This window comes from Lissotriton vulgaris, chromosome 3_1, assembly GCF_964263255.1.
Source record: "Lissotriton vulgaris chromosome 3_1, aLisVul1.2, whole genome shotgun sequence".
Lineage (NCBI taxonomy): Eukaryota > Metazoa > Chordata > Amphibia > Caudata > Salamandridae > Lissotriton > Lissotriton vulgaris.
This window is the reverse complement of record NC_141689.1, coordinates 1852460786-1852476849: the sequence shown is the minus strand read 5'-3', so window position 1 is coordinate 1852476849 and position 16064 is coordinate 1852460786. Positions and strand designations below refer to the sequence as shown.

At 43.7% G+C, this 16064-nt stretch overlaps 1 protein-coding gene across 8 annotated transcripts in view; it reads right to left on the bottom strand.

The window, feature by feature from the left end:
• Window positions 1-9994: 9994 nt before the first annotated feature.
• The window catches only part of ARFIP1 (ARF interacting protein 1), a 420416-nt gene continuing 414346 nt past the window's right edge, over window positions 9995-16064 (bottom strand). For all 8 annotated transcript variants that reach the window (XM_086962303.1, XM_086962308.1, XM_086962307.1 and 5 more), the window contains one exon: window positions 9995-11638. In XM_086962303.1, the coding sequence (XP_086818429.1) occupies window positions 11483-11638 (156 nt within the window). In that variant the 3' untranslated portion in view covers window positions 9995-11482. The remainder of the gene's footprint in view (window positions 11639-16064) is intronic.

The following is a 16064-nucleotide window of genomic DNA, read 5'->3' as shown; positions in this document are numbered from 1 at the left end:
ATGCAGAACTGAATTTAACAATACATTTGTTGGTTCCAGTGAATGTAATCACACCTTTCGAATTGTGGGATGGTGAGGTTTGTATCTTGGAGGAGTAGATCCTGTATTTCCAGGAATATATTGCATCTGTAGGGAAAATATCAATTAAAGGCTACCAAAACATTGGTATGAATTCTACTATATGGGTTTAGTAGTTTCAAAAGTATCATGTGGGACAAACAGAGGGAACCAACAAATTTAAACATACACACTTAAGAAGGGGGGTAAGTGTTGCTGAGGTAATTGGGGATATCTTTGGTGCAATAATATCATCAGTGAGGGTGATTCTAAATGTTTACAACATTTGAAAACTTTCTACTGTAGTTTATCGTTTCTCAACTGATACAGCTGGAGGTTTCCTTGCCATAGATACTGAAATGGTTGCTATCAGATATATGGTGTTACAAAACAGAGTTGCATTAGACATCCTTCTTGCAAAAGAAGACAGAGTCTGTCGGATCCTGAAAGTTCAACAATGTTGTACTTGTATCACTATCAAAAGTAAAGATTTGTGGGGATATCTCAGCGACATTACCCACTTGGGAAAAGATGTGGGCGAACCTAAGGTTGATGGAGCTTGGGAATCAATTGGGAAAGGGGTTACTTCTGTGGGAAGATGGTTTGCAACTTTGGGAGGTAGTTTAGTGGGAATAATATTAGCATCTATACTAACTATTGCTATCTGCATACAAATAATGATTAGAAAGAAATTATATTAAAAAGCAAGTAATCAGAAATCTAACTTGAAGAGACAGTGTGGTTACTATGATGAACTAATAGCATTAGCGCAATCTAGGCTAAAACTTATCAAGACATCAGCACAATAAATATGACATCAGATAAGATAAAGATAAGGGTGTGATGGCTTTGATTCGCCATCAAAGGGGGAATTGACAGAGTAGAGGATTTCCTCTTACAAATTTGCGACAATTTTGAAAGAAAATGATTTGTGACACTATTTTACATAGATTATGACAAACGTGTGTTAAGATCCACGTTTCTGGAAAATGACAAAATGTAATTCTGATTTAGAGTCTGCATCATAAAAGCATACAGAATGCTACAATAAGCTAATTTTATGTTCTATGTTTACCTTTAAATAGATATGAAATTGAAAACATTTGTTTGACATTGATTTAAGGGTTGACTAATGTGACAATATTAACAAAGATTCTATATGCAAAAATTAACGTTTCACGTGTTAAAGGTAAACAGTATTTCATTTGTAACGTTTGCACTGAAAATGACAATAGAAAAGTAAATTCCACACAGGTTTTAGTTAAAGTGGTTTCCTTAAATGCACCTTTGAATATATGTGCCTAAAGACATATATGCAAACAAAGCCTACATATATTCTATATGTGTGAAACAGTGACATTTTCAAACTTTTAGGAGTACTCCATACATGAATTAATTACGAATTTATTGAAATGTTTATTAATACATTTATGTGAGAGATTAATACACTTTTATGCAATGCGAGATTCACATTTTAGCATCGTGAAGTGAAATGTACTTCATGTAGGCCTCAAAATTTGCTTCCTTTCCTTTCTTTTTCAAATATGAACTTATGAACTGAATAGTCTGAAGCCTATGGGAACTTTTGGTTAAGTTGCCACTTGTGCTCTAACTTTCAATTGATTTCTTTGACATCTGTAGCACAGTTTGATCGAACTTGTAACAAAAACTGTTACATGCTAGAAGAGTTGCTTGAAATACAAAAGTATGATCTTGCTTACTCTCTGAAATAATCTAATTGTTCATATGACTAAACTTGCAATAGTTTAAGGTAGCTACGTAACCTGGATTATTTAATTCTTCTGGATTGTATACTATTACCTACTACCTCATCCTATAAAAGACAACCAATGGGACAGAGTGGTCTGATATTCTTGATGATGTTAAGGGGTGTTACCCCGGAACCCATGGAGTATAATTGCTCAAACTTTGGAACTAAACTTGGTTTGCTTGCTCAACCATTTCGCAGCATTGAGACGGACGGCTTAAACATCTAAAGACAACACAAAATATGATGTAATACTGCTATCTGCTGCCGGCTGGTATGTTAGCGTAGTGGAAGCTTTTCTGCTGAATGGGTTCTGGGCATGCTGCTTTGACTGACGTTACAGCGACAGACTGAGATAGATTACCTGTCTCTGGCGAACTGGAACAGATCACCTGGAACTATATGAACTTTCCCAAGGGTCTGTATGAGGCTAAACTGATTTCCCGTTGATCCATATGCTATAGTTATCCTAAATCTCCCTGGCTAAGGAAGATTTATCCATCTATCATTGGATCTAACAGAGTTTGATATTGCTTTATTAAACCTAATACAGTCTAATTTAGGATTGTATGCTATTTATTTAAATCTTTCTTTACCCTTGAAAGGAAACTAAAGCTTTGAGATTCAAACTAAACGCGCTGATTCAGACTCATTATTTGCTTGTGGGTAAAATCTTTGATTGATACCCCTTTAGTCTGTGTATTGACGAACAAGTTACTTTATCGTCGGTAATAAATTGTCTGGTAGAGACTATCAAGTTGCAGATTCCTTACCTTTGAATTTCCCAGGCGTCAGGCTGGATCCGGAAACTTTAGCTGAGCAATACCCCTTGCGTGCAGCGTCGGGTGGCGCCATTCGGCTCCATGTGACGTCGTCGGCAGCATTGGTTAGGAAGTCGCAGTGCCTATATAGGTGGCACCCCGGTGCGCGTACTTCCATACTTTTAGTTTTTTCCACGCCAGTGCAAAGCTAGGGCCCTGAAAAGGAGACCAACCCCAGCCCTACAATATCAGTCCACAAAGCTGGGAGGCATGGGTGGGGCTGTAAGGAATCTGCAGCTAGATAAGAGTCTCTATGAGATAATGCGTTACCGAAGGTAAGTAAGTTGTTCCTCTGATTGAGACTTCTAGCTGCAGATTCTTTAACTTTGAATCAGATACACAAGCCATACCATCCCGGCAGTGGGTTGCGCACTCCCATTCTAGACTAAGAAGTCTTGCAGGACTGAACGGGCAAAATATTAATCCCTGCGCACTTGCCCATCGAGGCAGTAATGTTTTGTGAACGTGTGCAAATATGCCCTTGTCGCTGCCTGACAGATGTCTTGGATTGGGACGCCCTGAGCCAAGGTTTTAGTCGCAGCCTTTCCCCTTGTGGAATGAGCTCTTAATCCCTCAGGGGGCTGCTTCTTCGCCAAGGCATAACACATTTTGATGCAGAGAACGACCGAGCAAGAAATGGTCCTTTTCTGCACAGCCCTTTCCTTCGTTGCTCCCACATGCCCCATAAATAGTTGGTCGTCCACCCGGAACTCTTTTGTGCGGTGAAGGTAGAATGACAATGCTCTTTTTGGATCCAGAAGGTGGAGACGCTCCTCCTCCTTAGAGGGATGTAGGGGAGCAAAGAAGGGGGGGCAGAGTGATGGAATGACCCAGATGGAAATGGGTCACAACCTTTGGCAAAAAAGATGCCCTGGTGCGAAGCCCCACCTTGCCTGGAAAGGACATAAGATAAGGAGGCGAGCTGGGTAACGCCTGCAACTCACCCTCCGGGCCAATGTAATCATTACTAAGAAGGCTGTTTTCATGGTCAACAGCCGGAGGAGACAATTGTGCAACGGCTCAAAGGGAGCGCACATCAGGTAGGTGAGGACCAAAGTAAGGTCCCACTGCGGCATAAAAAAGGGCGTGGGTGGAAATAAGTGAGCCAGCCCTTTTAGAAATCTATTTACAATAGGAGACTTGAAGAGAGAAGGCTGGGATGGCAGCCTCAAAAAAGCAGACAGAGCAGAAAGGTAATCCTTGGGAGTTTCCAAGGCAGAGCCCTGGTGGGCAAGGGTTAGAATGAATATAAGGAAAGTAGAAAGAGTAGCAGAAAGAGGGTCAATTGACCTTTCTGTACAGTATAATACACATTTCTGCCAACAGCAGGCATATACTGTCTTAGTGGAGGGCCACCTGCCCGCCAGATTAACATTACAGACTTCGGGAGGAAGGCCAAAGGCTATCAACTGTCGCTGCATAGAGGCGCAGAGTTGATAGGTTCGGGTGGAGAACCCTCCCCAGCTGCTGCGACAGAAGATCCTCCCGAAGGGGCAGCCTGATCAGAGGATCGATACTCCTACTCAGAAGTTCTGTATACCAGACTCTCCTTGCCCAGTCCGGAGCCACAAGAATGACTTGGACCCGGTCGCTTCTGATCTTATTCAGAACCCTGGGCAAGAGTGGTATGGGCTGAAAGGCGTACAACAGGCCTGAGCTCCACCTGCACCGAAAAGTATTGCCAAGCGATAGCCACAGTTGGAGACTCCAGCACGCAGTAATGCTGACACTGCGCGTTCTCTTCAGAGGCAAACAAATCTAACCAAGGTTCTCCTCACTGCTGATAGAGACCTTGCGCCACCTCTGACTAGAGATGCCATTTGTGATCCTCTAGGCATCGACGGCTGAGCTCGTCCGCCCTGGCGTTCAGAGAACCTGCCAAGTGTGGAACCACAATGGTTATGCCCTGCTGTTCCAGCCATGTCCAGAGATGCAGGGCCTCTCGACAAAGAGTCCATGGCCCCACCCTGCCCTACTTGTTGCAGTACCACATGGCGGTAGTGTTGTACGTGAACACCTGCACTTGCTTTCCCTTGACAGAGGGAAGAAATGCTTTAAATGCTAATTTAATCGCTCTGAGCTCCAATAAAATTATGTGGAGATCCAATTCCACCAGAGACCAGTGACCCCTGATCACCACTTCTTCCAGGTGGCCACCTCATACGAGAAAATACGCATCTCTCACAACCGTGTGATCTGGTTGAGGAAGGGAGAGGGGTCTGCCATCGACCCATTCGCAGTTGGCCATGCACCACTGCAGATCTTTCACAGTTCCTGCCGAGATCTGAACCATGTCGGCGAGATTACCCCGATGCTGTGTCCATTGCAACTTGAAAGTCCCACTTCACATCCCGCATACGCCATCTTGCGTGTCTTACCAACAGGATGCAGGAGGCTATGATACCAAACAGCCTAAGAGTCGGTCTCACTGAAATCCAGGATAGAGGCTTAATATCCTGGACTCGCTGCTGGAGAGGATAAGCCTGAAACTGCACTGTGTCCAAAACAGCTCCAATGAAAGGGAGCGACTGAGAAGGAGTCTAGTGTGACTTTGGTATGTTTAAAGAGAACCCCAGCCAGGTTTGCCATAGTCTGATGGTGGGAGACAACTGCCTGGGACGAAGACTCTTTCAACAGCCAGCCATCGAGGTAGGGGGAAGACTGACACCCCTAACCTGCGCAGATGTGTTGCGACCTCCGCCATCACCTTAGTGAACACCAGAGGAGCACTGGTAAGGCCAAAGGAGAGCATGGTAAAATGAAAGTGCTAATTGCCTACCTTGAAACGCAGGTAACGCCTGTGACCCAGCAGGATGGTAATATGAAAATACGCACCCTGCAGGTCCAACGCTACCATCCAGTCTTCTTGGTCTAGGGCAGACAAGACCTGAGCCAGAGTAAGCATTTTTAATTTCTCTTCCTTGAGGAAGAGACTGATGGTCCGAAGATCTAAAATGGGCCCTAGCCCCTTGTTCTTCTTCGGAATCAGAAAGTAGCGGGAATAACAGCCACTACCTACTTCTGAAACTGGGACTCTTTTTATAGCTGCCTTGGCCAAGAGAGCCGTAACTTCCTATTGGAGCAATTTCAAATGATTCTCCGTCAGCTTTTCCTGACTTGGCAGAATAGTAGGATGAAAAGAAAGGAAAGGTAGAGAATAGCCCTCCTGGACGATATGCAAGACCCATTTGTCTGATGTTGTTGATCTCCAGTGTGGGAGATGATGACGACTTCTCCCACCAACTGCAGTAGTGTGGTACTGCAGAATCAGACTAGGAGTGCTTGGAGGCTGCGGCTGCCGAGGGCAGCGTGGTAGACGACTTCTCGCCTCCATTCCGAGATCGGAATGCACCGCGTCCATGTACGGCTTGAGCAGTCTGTGCAGGACGGTGGCTGGGATAGGGATGACATGGCTGAAAACTCCTTCCGCTGCCACGAAAGGAGCGAAAGGAAGACTGACCACGAGGAGTAAAGGAAATGCCCAAGGATCTGGCCGTAGCACAAGAGTCCTTGAACGTGACCAGGGCCGAGTCTGCCTTTTCCCCAAAAAGGCGGGTTCCATCAAAGGGCATGTTCATCAAACTGGCTTGACATTGCCCGAGAAGCCAGTAGTACAAAGCAAGGCGTGGCGTCTCAGGGCCACTATTGTTGAAATCAATCTGCCCAGTGAATGGGTTGTTTCTAACCCACACCCTATGGTGAATTTTGCTGCATACCTCCCGTCCTTGGCAGCTTGGAAGAGCACAGCCCGGGTCTCCTCTGGGACTTGTGACAGCACTTGCGCAACCGTCTCCCACAGGGCATGGGGAAAGCGGCCTAATAAGCACACTGTATTGACCTACCTTAATGCCAGGCTGGAGGAAGAAAACATCTTCTTCCCAAATGTATCCAGCTTCTTGGATTCCCTATCCAGAGGGGCAGAAGGGAATGCGCCTTGGGAAGTAGAGGCCTGCACCACCAAACTCTCTGGGGTGGGGTGTTGGCTGAGGAACTTAGAGTTGCCTGGAGCTGGGAAATGGTGGAGTGCAATTGTCCTATTCACAGGAACCCCTGTGCAAGGCTTGGAGCAAGTTCCTAGAAGGACGTCCTTTAAGTGCCTCATTAAAGGGTAACAGGGGTTCAGAAGTGGAAGCCCCGGTTGAAGCACCTCAGTCTGGAGATTTGTCCTGACCTGTACAGAGGGCAGCTCCGGTCCTAGTACCTGGGCTGCACTCTTTACCACCATTGCATAGGATGCTCCCTCCTCCATGGCCATCGTAGGTGGAGAGAACATGCCAGTGTCTGGGGAAGTATCCAGACCACTGGCCTCCCGAAGTTCCCTATACCAGTCCAAAGTCTCCTCAGAGACATCCTGGTTCTCTAAAGGGTCCCCAGACCCCTCTCATTCCTCTCCTGAGCCTAGCATGTCTTCAAAGTGCTCAGGCGACAACATAGAACATCTGGCTTCTGACAATGTCCGAATCGGCGTCGATCTATGCTGTTCTGGCTCCATGTCATCTGGGATGAGCATAGGGATTGCGCCTCTGACGGGTTTTGGAGACGTTGCAGGCATCGACTTTGGGTTCGACACCAGGGACGGTCGCAGTGACACGACTGGTGTCGAACCGGATCCAGGTTCGGATCTCTGAGGCCCCACTAGCATCGTGGCCGGAGCCGATATCATCAAACCCAATGGGACCCCCTCCGACCCCGTTGGGTCATTCTGCTCAAATACGCAGCGCATGGCCTCGTAAAATTCTTTCATTTGAGCGGGAGTCGCTCTGGCTTCCGGAAAGGTGGGGGTGGCGCAAAGTTGACTCTGGCTCCGGGTCCATGGAACCAGGCCTAGAGAGTTGGTGCTCCTTACCTCTCTCAATGACAGTCACCAGTTAAAGGTAAACACGAAGTCCGCTTGGATTTCTTCTTCTTCTTGTGCCTCTTCCCAGAGTGTCCTGAGGACCTCAAATGGGAGGAAGAGGCCCCTGGAGCAGTCCTGCGACCTCCTCTTCTTCGAACAGAATAGTGACCTCTGCGGAGTCTCGTTTGACAGTGTCCACTGAGTGGCTGAGAGCAGCTTCATCGCTCAGTCCCTCAAGGAGAGCCATCGCCAGACAGTCCGAATACAACTTTGTGTTGTGGTCGCGCTCGAGACACCAAAGACATACGCAATGGCAATTGGTAACGCACGTCATGCGGGAACAAGCCCTGCATGGTTTGTAACCTGCCTTCCAAGAATTTAGTATCGTGCTAGCCAAAGTTTGAATGAATAAAATCAAATCCAGAAAATGTTAATAAAACGTTTTAGGCCCAGTATGCAAAACGGGAGAACAGTATTTATGATGCTCCTGCTGCATTCAATCAAGTTAGTCGACGGGCAAAGGATATTTTTCAAAAACTTGTCTGATGGCCATGGACTGTAATAAGTTTAATCATACCAGGAAATTCTGCTTTATGGCACCTCAATATTCCCCACTTGGAACATTTATAGAGACAAAGTTTATCATGTCCTGAGTACATTAGTTCACAATAGTGTGGTCAACTAGGGACATCTCAGGTTTGATCTCCACAAACGGAACGCATAGTGACACCCGTTGTGTAATCCCTATTCCCCATCAGATCTTCCTGTACATATCTTTTCATCAGAGTGAGGACATCCTGTGTGAAATTTTGAGCCCATGGTCCAAATTGTGCCTCATTCAGGAGAGGGTAAACAAAGCAGACTGACATCTATATTATGACCATTTTCATTATCTGACTCCAGGGTGCAGATAATGTTTTCTGAGTGTGCTTTTTACGATCAGACTATTTGAATCTCCATCTCTCAACTTTAATCAATAACAGGAAGGACTCTAAACTGAACAATGATTGGATTTGTCATGGATCCTGTCTCCTAGGCTTTGCCAACCCATCAACACCTTCTTAAAATGTTGTGTCACTTAATATTCCTTCTCCCTTCTAGGGTACTCTCATAGGATAACACTGCTCAAGCCTCTTGTAGAATTGTGTCTAGAGTTTCTTTGTGATGTACTTGAGCTTCAACCAGCTAGATATGCAGAGTATTTGAATCACTGAGGAGCAATGGTCACTGGGTTTCCTTGGGTTACTTTTATGCCCATTAGTCTGTAACCTTTGGAAGGTGAAGAGAGCCAATGAGGTACACCAAGAGGTTTCACATCACTGCCACTAAAAGTCTCTGGGGTTTGGCCTATGGAATAAGTTTGCCAATAAGGGCAGTTACCGACTCTTACTTCTTCCACTCTCAAACTTCTCAGCATATTCCTGTTCTATATTACTTATATTGCGTTTACCTGGGAAGCAGTACTATAATCAGCTGGTGCTCCCCCAATGCAGAGAATTCTACACACTGCAAGGCAGAAAGGTTGGGTTTTCTGGGCCTCTCCTAGGTGCGACCTCTTTTAGGTACATCTCATGGACTTGTTTCCAAGCCCTTGTAAAGAGGTCTCCTTTGTATTTGTGTTTAACCATTTGCGAATAGACATTGTGGATGATCCTTTTCTTTCAGCAAGTACCTCTTCTTGCCCAATGATTACTTTAATCAATTATAAAGTACAAATAGAGGTAGGAAGGTTTCCTCCGAGATAAAATCTAGTATCAGGTCTTCATGCAATATAAAAACATGTGCATACAGGATTGTGTACCTAGTGAAATGTGGGCTTGATAATCAGAGAGTGTAGTAACGAATACAAACATCAGGATCCATCAAAGATTTCTTAGACATCTTAGAAAGCCTAATCTTCACTTTTAGACCATATTTCAATCCTTTTAAAGTGTGTGTTTCTCCAACCTTCTGCAGCCCTTACGTACAACTAAGGCCCAGCTAAGCAACCATGAAGCTAGTGGGAATAATCGCCAATAACTGAATAAAAAGGAACATAAAAGGATGGAAAATAACAAGGTGGTCTCCTCAGTCACATCACCCACGCTCAACGTGACAGCTCTTCATTGTGGGTCAGGGAGCAGTCGCAATTCATAGTAGGCATTTGTGCGCACACATTCCAGTGGAACGCTCAGATCATTTGGGCAACAGTGTATGCTGGGTGAATGGCAAACAGTGCAGCAAAATGCACTTCAAGTATGCACATAGTAAATATACACAAGTTTGTACACCCTCATATGATCCCACTGCTAGTTTCCAGCATTTGGCCTAACATACTCCACACACCATATGAGGGTCTTTCGACGGAACAGGGCACCCAACAGCAAGACACTTTGAGTATAGAATATGCTTGAATGGAAATTCTGCATTAAATTTGTATTGGAACATTCCCATGACAAAAAAAACTTCTTAGGAGTTTCAACAAAACTCAAGAGAGTACCTTTCAGCTCAGAAAACGTTCAAGGACACACATTTGCAGCACGTATTTTTAATATGAATACAAAAGGTCACACTGGAGGCACAATTAGGGAATGTAAACAAACTAATATTACAGGAGTGATCCGGGCAGAATAAAATAATAACTCTGCTAGCATCTGAGTAAATATAACAAATGATTATCTAATTAAGCTTTCGAGTTGTATTTATGTTACACTGTGAATGATGAGCATTGCAAACATACATTTGAACGAAAAAAAATCCAAAAGCATTTAGAGACACAGTACTGGAATCATAGAATTTATATAGTCGTAAATACTGTAAAAGTTATGTTATACTTCATTTCAACTAAAATAAAACATTGATCTAAAGAAATGGAACATGTGCAAATAATAAATCCTCCACATAGATTCATTAAAAATAACCAACTAGGAACAAATAGAACTTTCCACCGAATGACAAACACCCAACTGCCAGGTGTACTTAACATATTGCAATATATCAGCCACGTAAATGTGCTGCTGTCGATGTACATCCTGCAGTTACAAGAGAACTGGCCCCATTATTCTCCCACATAACAAATACAAGAATTGGAAGGCCACATTTAAATGTGATCTAAAAAACATGTGTATTCCAACCTTTGTACAATGTTTCTTCGAAACCTCTTTAAGATTCAAGAAGAGTTGAGCTAACAGTTAAGGGTTCCATTGGATTTTTATTTACACACTTTCAAATGGAACATCTCATAAAAGGCACATATATGTGATTTAAGGCTACTACGATTTTTGTCTATTAACAGAATATGGAATGTGGCTGCTGCTGGTCAACTCCTTCCGAATAAGCTATCTGGAGTGATATGATTTTTTTCTAATGGAAACAAACATGTTCAATTCATTAAGTGCGAGCCTGAACTGTTTCTGAAACATGTTTACTTCTTACAAGTCAAACTGACACTTGGATCTGCTATTTAAAATGTTATCTACTGAGAATTAGTAAACCAACCATTAGTCTTTCTTAGCAGCCATTGTTATTTTCGGTAAGTGCTGCATAAAGATTTTAGAATATTACTTTTGAAAAATATATTTTTGTCCAAACAAAATTACATGAAAGTCAAATATTTAAAGATGTTTAATATTTTGTAGTAAAAAGATCAGATGTTTATATAAATCATGTAAACCATCCCTTTGGAAATAGAGCTAGCCACTATGGCGGCTAGAGCCCGACCACAGAAATCTCTTCAGTGCAAAACTACAATAAATTCTTTCAAACTACAGAGAAAGGTGTCCTACCCCTCAAAAATCGAGTGTTCTAAACCTGAATTACAGAAATCAGGCTGGGTACATATATGCATATCTCTTCCACTCCCATCCAAATTGAAACAGTTTGATTGTTAGAGAATTACAAAATGGAAAATTAAAGCTATTCGAGTAAAAATCTCCATTTATATCTACCCGCCCCATTGCATTCATTGTATTTGTAGATTTTGGGCAAACAAACGGTGGTCGTTTTCTAGGCCAAGTGGATTTACTGTTCTTCCAGCCAGGATGGTGCGTCCCCTCCAGGATTTTTCAGTTTGATGTGGAACTGTTTAAGTGTATGTTCAAGCTGCTTCTGGTTCCCTGCAAAGTAGGCTGCAATGGCATTGTGGAAGAGAACCAGTTGATTGTGCAAAACTTTAACCTGTGGATTGAAAAATACCATCCATTAGACATGAGGTAGAAAGCCAACTTATGATGCAGCTGGAGAGAAATAGAAATAACGGCAACAGCAAGCCAATAGGTCTGGCCTCGACAAGCTGGCGCAATGTCTATTTTATTTATTTTTCAATTGGAAGCATATGCTACAAAAATAAAAATAAACATGCTGCCACCTAAATGTGGTCACCATATGCCTGTAATACAAATATTAAATGTAAAAAACAGATTTTTACTAGCAATGTTTACAACAAGCCTTTTAGCTGTACAATACATTTTATTATTGCTATATGTGAGAGAGACCTGAATACATTATAATCCAGCTAAGCACTTCAATCGCAGCAAATACAACGTTACTTCATAACTTTATAACAAAGTTGAAAAAAGCAACATTACCATCTAACTTGGGGCCTGACTGCAGCCAGTACGGAATGTTAGTATCCAAAATAAATACAATTTAACCAGCCTTGCTACTGAAGAAAAGGCGACTATTCTTAGGCGGATGTGAACAATGCATACAGGCTTTGAGCATTTCATATGGAATGGAGCCAATGGGTAAAGGAGGCTTCCACACTACCCTATGCAGTGGTGGGTGAAAGCTAAAATGAGAATGACAATAGAACAGACGAATGGATGAAGCCCACTGATGAAGAGTGAGTGTGTAAGTGTATATGTGAGTGTGTGACTGAGAGTGTGTGTGTGTTTAAAAAAAACCTTAGTAAATTAAAACAGCTGAAGAGGTCTCAAAGACCAGACCTAAAATTGTTCTAGGCAGGATACTATCATAAATCTACTTACAACAGAAACAAATCGCAGCACCAGTCATGCACTACAAGTAACATGAATACTTTCTCAGAGGCACACAATATGCCCGCAAGGGGACGGCCTTAGCGCTGGTGGCCCCCTGGTGCGACAATGTTTGTTGGCGCCCCCTCAATGGCCATCTCTGCCAGTGATTCCCTCGCAATTACCCTTTATTTACCCTGTCCTAGAGCGGAGTGCCATGAAGTAGTGTTGCTGAGTAGAGTGTTGCCGAGTAGAGTGGAGGGTTGAAGAGTGGGGTGTTGTAGAGTGAGATAAAGTGTCGTAGAGTAGTGTGTCATGGAGTAGCGTAGAGCGGAGTGGCATAGAGTTGTGGAGTAAAGCCGTGGAGTGGCGCAGAGTGGCGTAAAGTGGCGCAGAGTGGAGTTAAGTGGTAGTAGTAGGTCGGGCCAAAGGACATATGGAGAAAAAGGCCTAAGCTACCGCAGTTGGGCCCAATAACCCTTGCAAGCCCAGTGGCCCTCTGAAAGGGAATCCTGACAGATCATAACCATTTCAAATAAATAGAGTTATCAGCAGTGAACCATAACACAGGTGCTCCAAGACTACATTTCAGATTCAGGCGCAACATATTTATGGTATAGAGCAGTGTAAATCTAAACATGTGTGCATCGAACACATTAATTTTAGTGTAGTAATACTGTACTTCAATTTTACGCTGCTGGGGCTGTGTACGCAGCAATAGGTGGTTTTCGATTGTTCTCACCTTTATCAGACTTTAGTTCCACAGTTTTGACGATTCTACAGGGCAGGTATACTATTACCTCGCTTCCTCTTATGATTAGGCTTGTTCCAGTCTCGTACCATTCTCGAGTGAAGTATGCTTTTTCTGTGAAAGTCGTTTAGATTTGATGAAGATTAAATACCCTGAGGGTAGGGGAACGGAAGCAAAGACTATAGCAAAGGTGAGGGCGAACCTTTTGACACCTGGAGGCGGAGACTAGAGTGCACTGGAGCCCGTGAACTATTTGTGGCAGGTAAACATACAGCAGATGATAAAGTGTACGCAATGCTGAAGGCGCCTAAAAATGGGACTTCAGCAGCGACTTTTCACAATAAATAATGTACAAATTTACCTCACTTTCAGAGCAGTGCACTCCAATTAATTTGGGGACCAAAGGCAGGGGTGAGAGTGGGAGAAAGTGACAATCAAGGGTGAGAGTGGGAGAAAGTGACAATTAAGTTTCCTTAGTGCACACCCACTAACTGAGAAATAGTACGGGGGAGGAGGGGGGAATGGGGCGATAAGGACCAGTTGATGCCTGTAGGAGGGAGGCCTGGTTCTAGAGGGTGGGCTGGGTGGGCCAGGCCCACCCAAACATGAGCCTGGCCCACCCAAACAGGAGCCTTGGCCCTCGCAGTAAGGGCTTGTAGGCAGGCACGCACCGCACACGCCGTGTGTGTCAGCCCGGCCCGAGACAGCTTCCCAGGCGCTCACACACACAGCCAGTTTTAGAGATTATTGCAGCCGCACCCAAGTACTTCACAGGTCTTTAGAAGACCATTTACATGTTAACGAGGCTTTGTTTATTTTTTTATTTCCTTCATCTCCACATGGCAAAGGTGACAAATCCTTTCTTTGACATGGGTAACCTTTACCTACTGTCCTGCTGCGTGGATATTTCTTTTTCTATGCAGCTCAGGAGAAAAAAAGTTGTTTATTCCTATTCGCCTTTCCTGACCCCTGCAACTGCTTATCACATCAGGCTGTGACACAAAGTTTGACTAATGGAGTAGGTAAGAGAATGTGTTACTATTTGTTTTTCTTTTTAAAATCTGCACAGGCCCAGCAGGACACATACTTCGTGAGTGCTTCATTTAAACAGTTTTTATTTTTATCATGGCAGATGCAGGACAACAATAAGACAATACAAAATGTCCAGATAACGCTGGTGATTAATGATCCTGCTGGAGAGCAATCATTTGTCTGTTAGTAGTAGGGTTACTGTCTTTGTCACAGAGATCTTTGTGTTACTTGCAGTTCAGAAGTTACAATCCTAACATAGGACAGTGACCAATAATCAGTCATCAAAAAGCTGCATACAAACATGAATGCTATAGTTAGAACTTTGCTTTTTTGTTTTGTAATATAGTTAGAACTTTCCCAGTCTTTCATTATTCTAATGTTGCTAAAATGAGTTTGTTAGAGCAGATATACATTTTTGTTAGTAAAGTCAACCCCCAAGCACTGGAATATTCTTTAAATCCTAAGGTTGTGTTTCCCCAGACCAACCCTGTTTAAATATACTGCCCACCAGTATGGATGACATGTGATTCATAGCGCTGAGACACCCTTGGGTATTTGAGCGCTTTATAAATGTCAAAATAAATAAATAAATACATTCATACACCTTGTAATCCTCATTGTCTTATGTGACATTCCCTGTAGACTGATTTACATACTTGTATAATTGATTGTCTCTGTATAATGTGTATGTGGTGTAAATTACTGATACGCACTACACTGATATGAGTAGCGCTATACAACAAATGAAATTGATATGAGAGAAGGGATACGTAAAGAGCAGGGGCACTGTTGGAGGGTGGCAATGAGGGAATCCGAGGAAGAGGTCATGGGTGGAGGGGGGAGCTAGGGAGAGATAAGGGGCACTGGGAGAGGGTGGTAGTGAGGGAGTCTGAGGAGGAGGTTATGAGGCGGATGGGCTACAGAGAGATGAGGGGCACTGGTGGAGATGGCAGTGAGGGAATCCGAGGAGAAGGTCATGAGGGGGAGGGGTTATGGGGAGATGAGGGGCGCTTGGGGCATGTGGTAGTGAGGGAATCCGAGGAGGAGGTCAATAGGGGGTGCATGGAGGGATGAGGGGCACTGTTGGAAGGTGGTAGTAAAGGTATTTATGGAGAAGAGGTTATTGGTGAGGCACCAAAAAAAGACTTTTGCATTAGCGCTGAATGGCCTTTCTGTTTTTGTTCATTTAATTAGCAGTCGAGTCATAAGGGCTACTGTGGAACATACTTTAAATTGGGTGCTAATTATATTTACTGCTATATTCAATGTTTTAACTTTGAAGGTGATTTTACTAATGATTATACTGGGAAAAATGAAAGTGGAGCCCGATGCTGCCTGATATGGGGCTGGGGCCCAAGGTCAGCTGTGAGATAAGGTGCACTGGAGAGGAGTAGTGGATAATCAAGCCTGTAAGGGAGTGCGTTGCAGAGTCCAGGGTCAGATGGAGGTAGTAATGAAGAGGGATTCTCCGTCGAAGGCTCGACAGAGGAAGCCCAAGAAGTGTCACTTGCCTGATACTCCCACCTCAGAAACCTCCTCTTCCCATCAAAGGAACATTACATGGAAAAAAACACTTTTTGAGAGAGATAATATTTAGAAAGAGATTTGGAAAAGAGTGCGTTTTACTGGGCCTTGTAAGACTAAGAAGAGATAAAGGAGGGCCCTGAAGCAGGTCTGCCTAGACAGATATGTGACAAATCGAGCCCGCAGTGGCCCACCCAAATAAAAATTCCTGGAGCCGGGCCTGGTAGGAGGTATCAAAAGACAATTGTGCCCAACGACATAGAGAAGGGCAAATTTGTGGGAGGAAAACACAAAATAGATACAACAACCTTTATGCAAT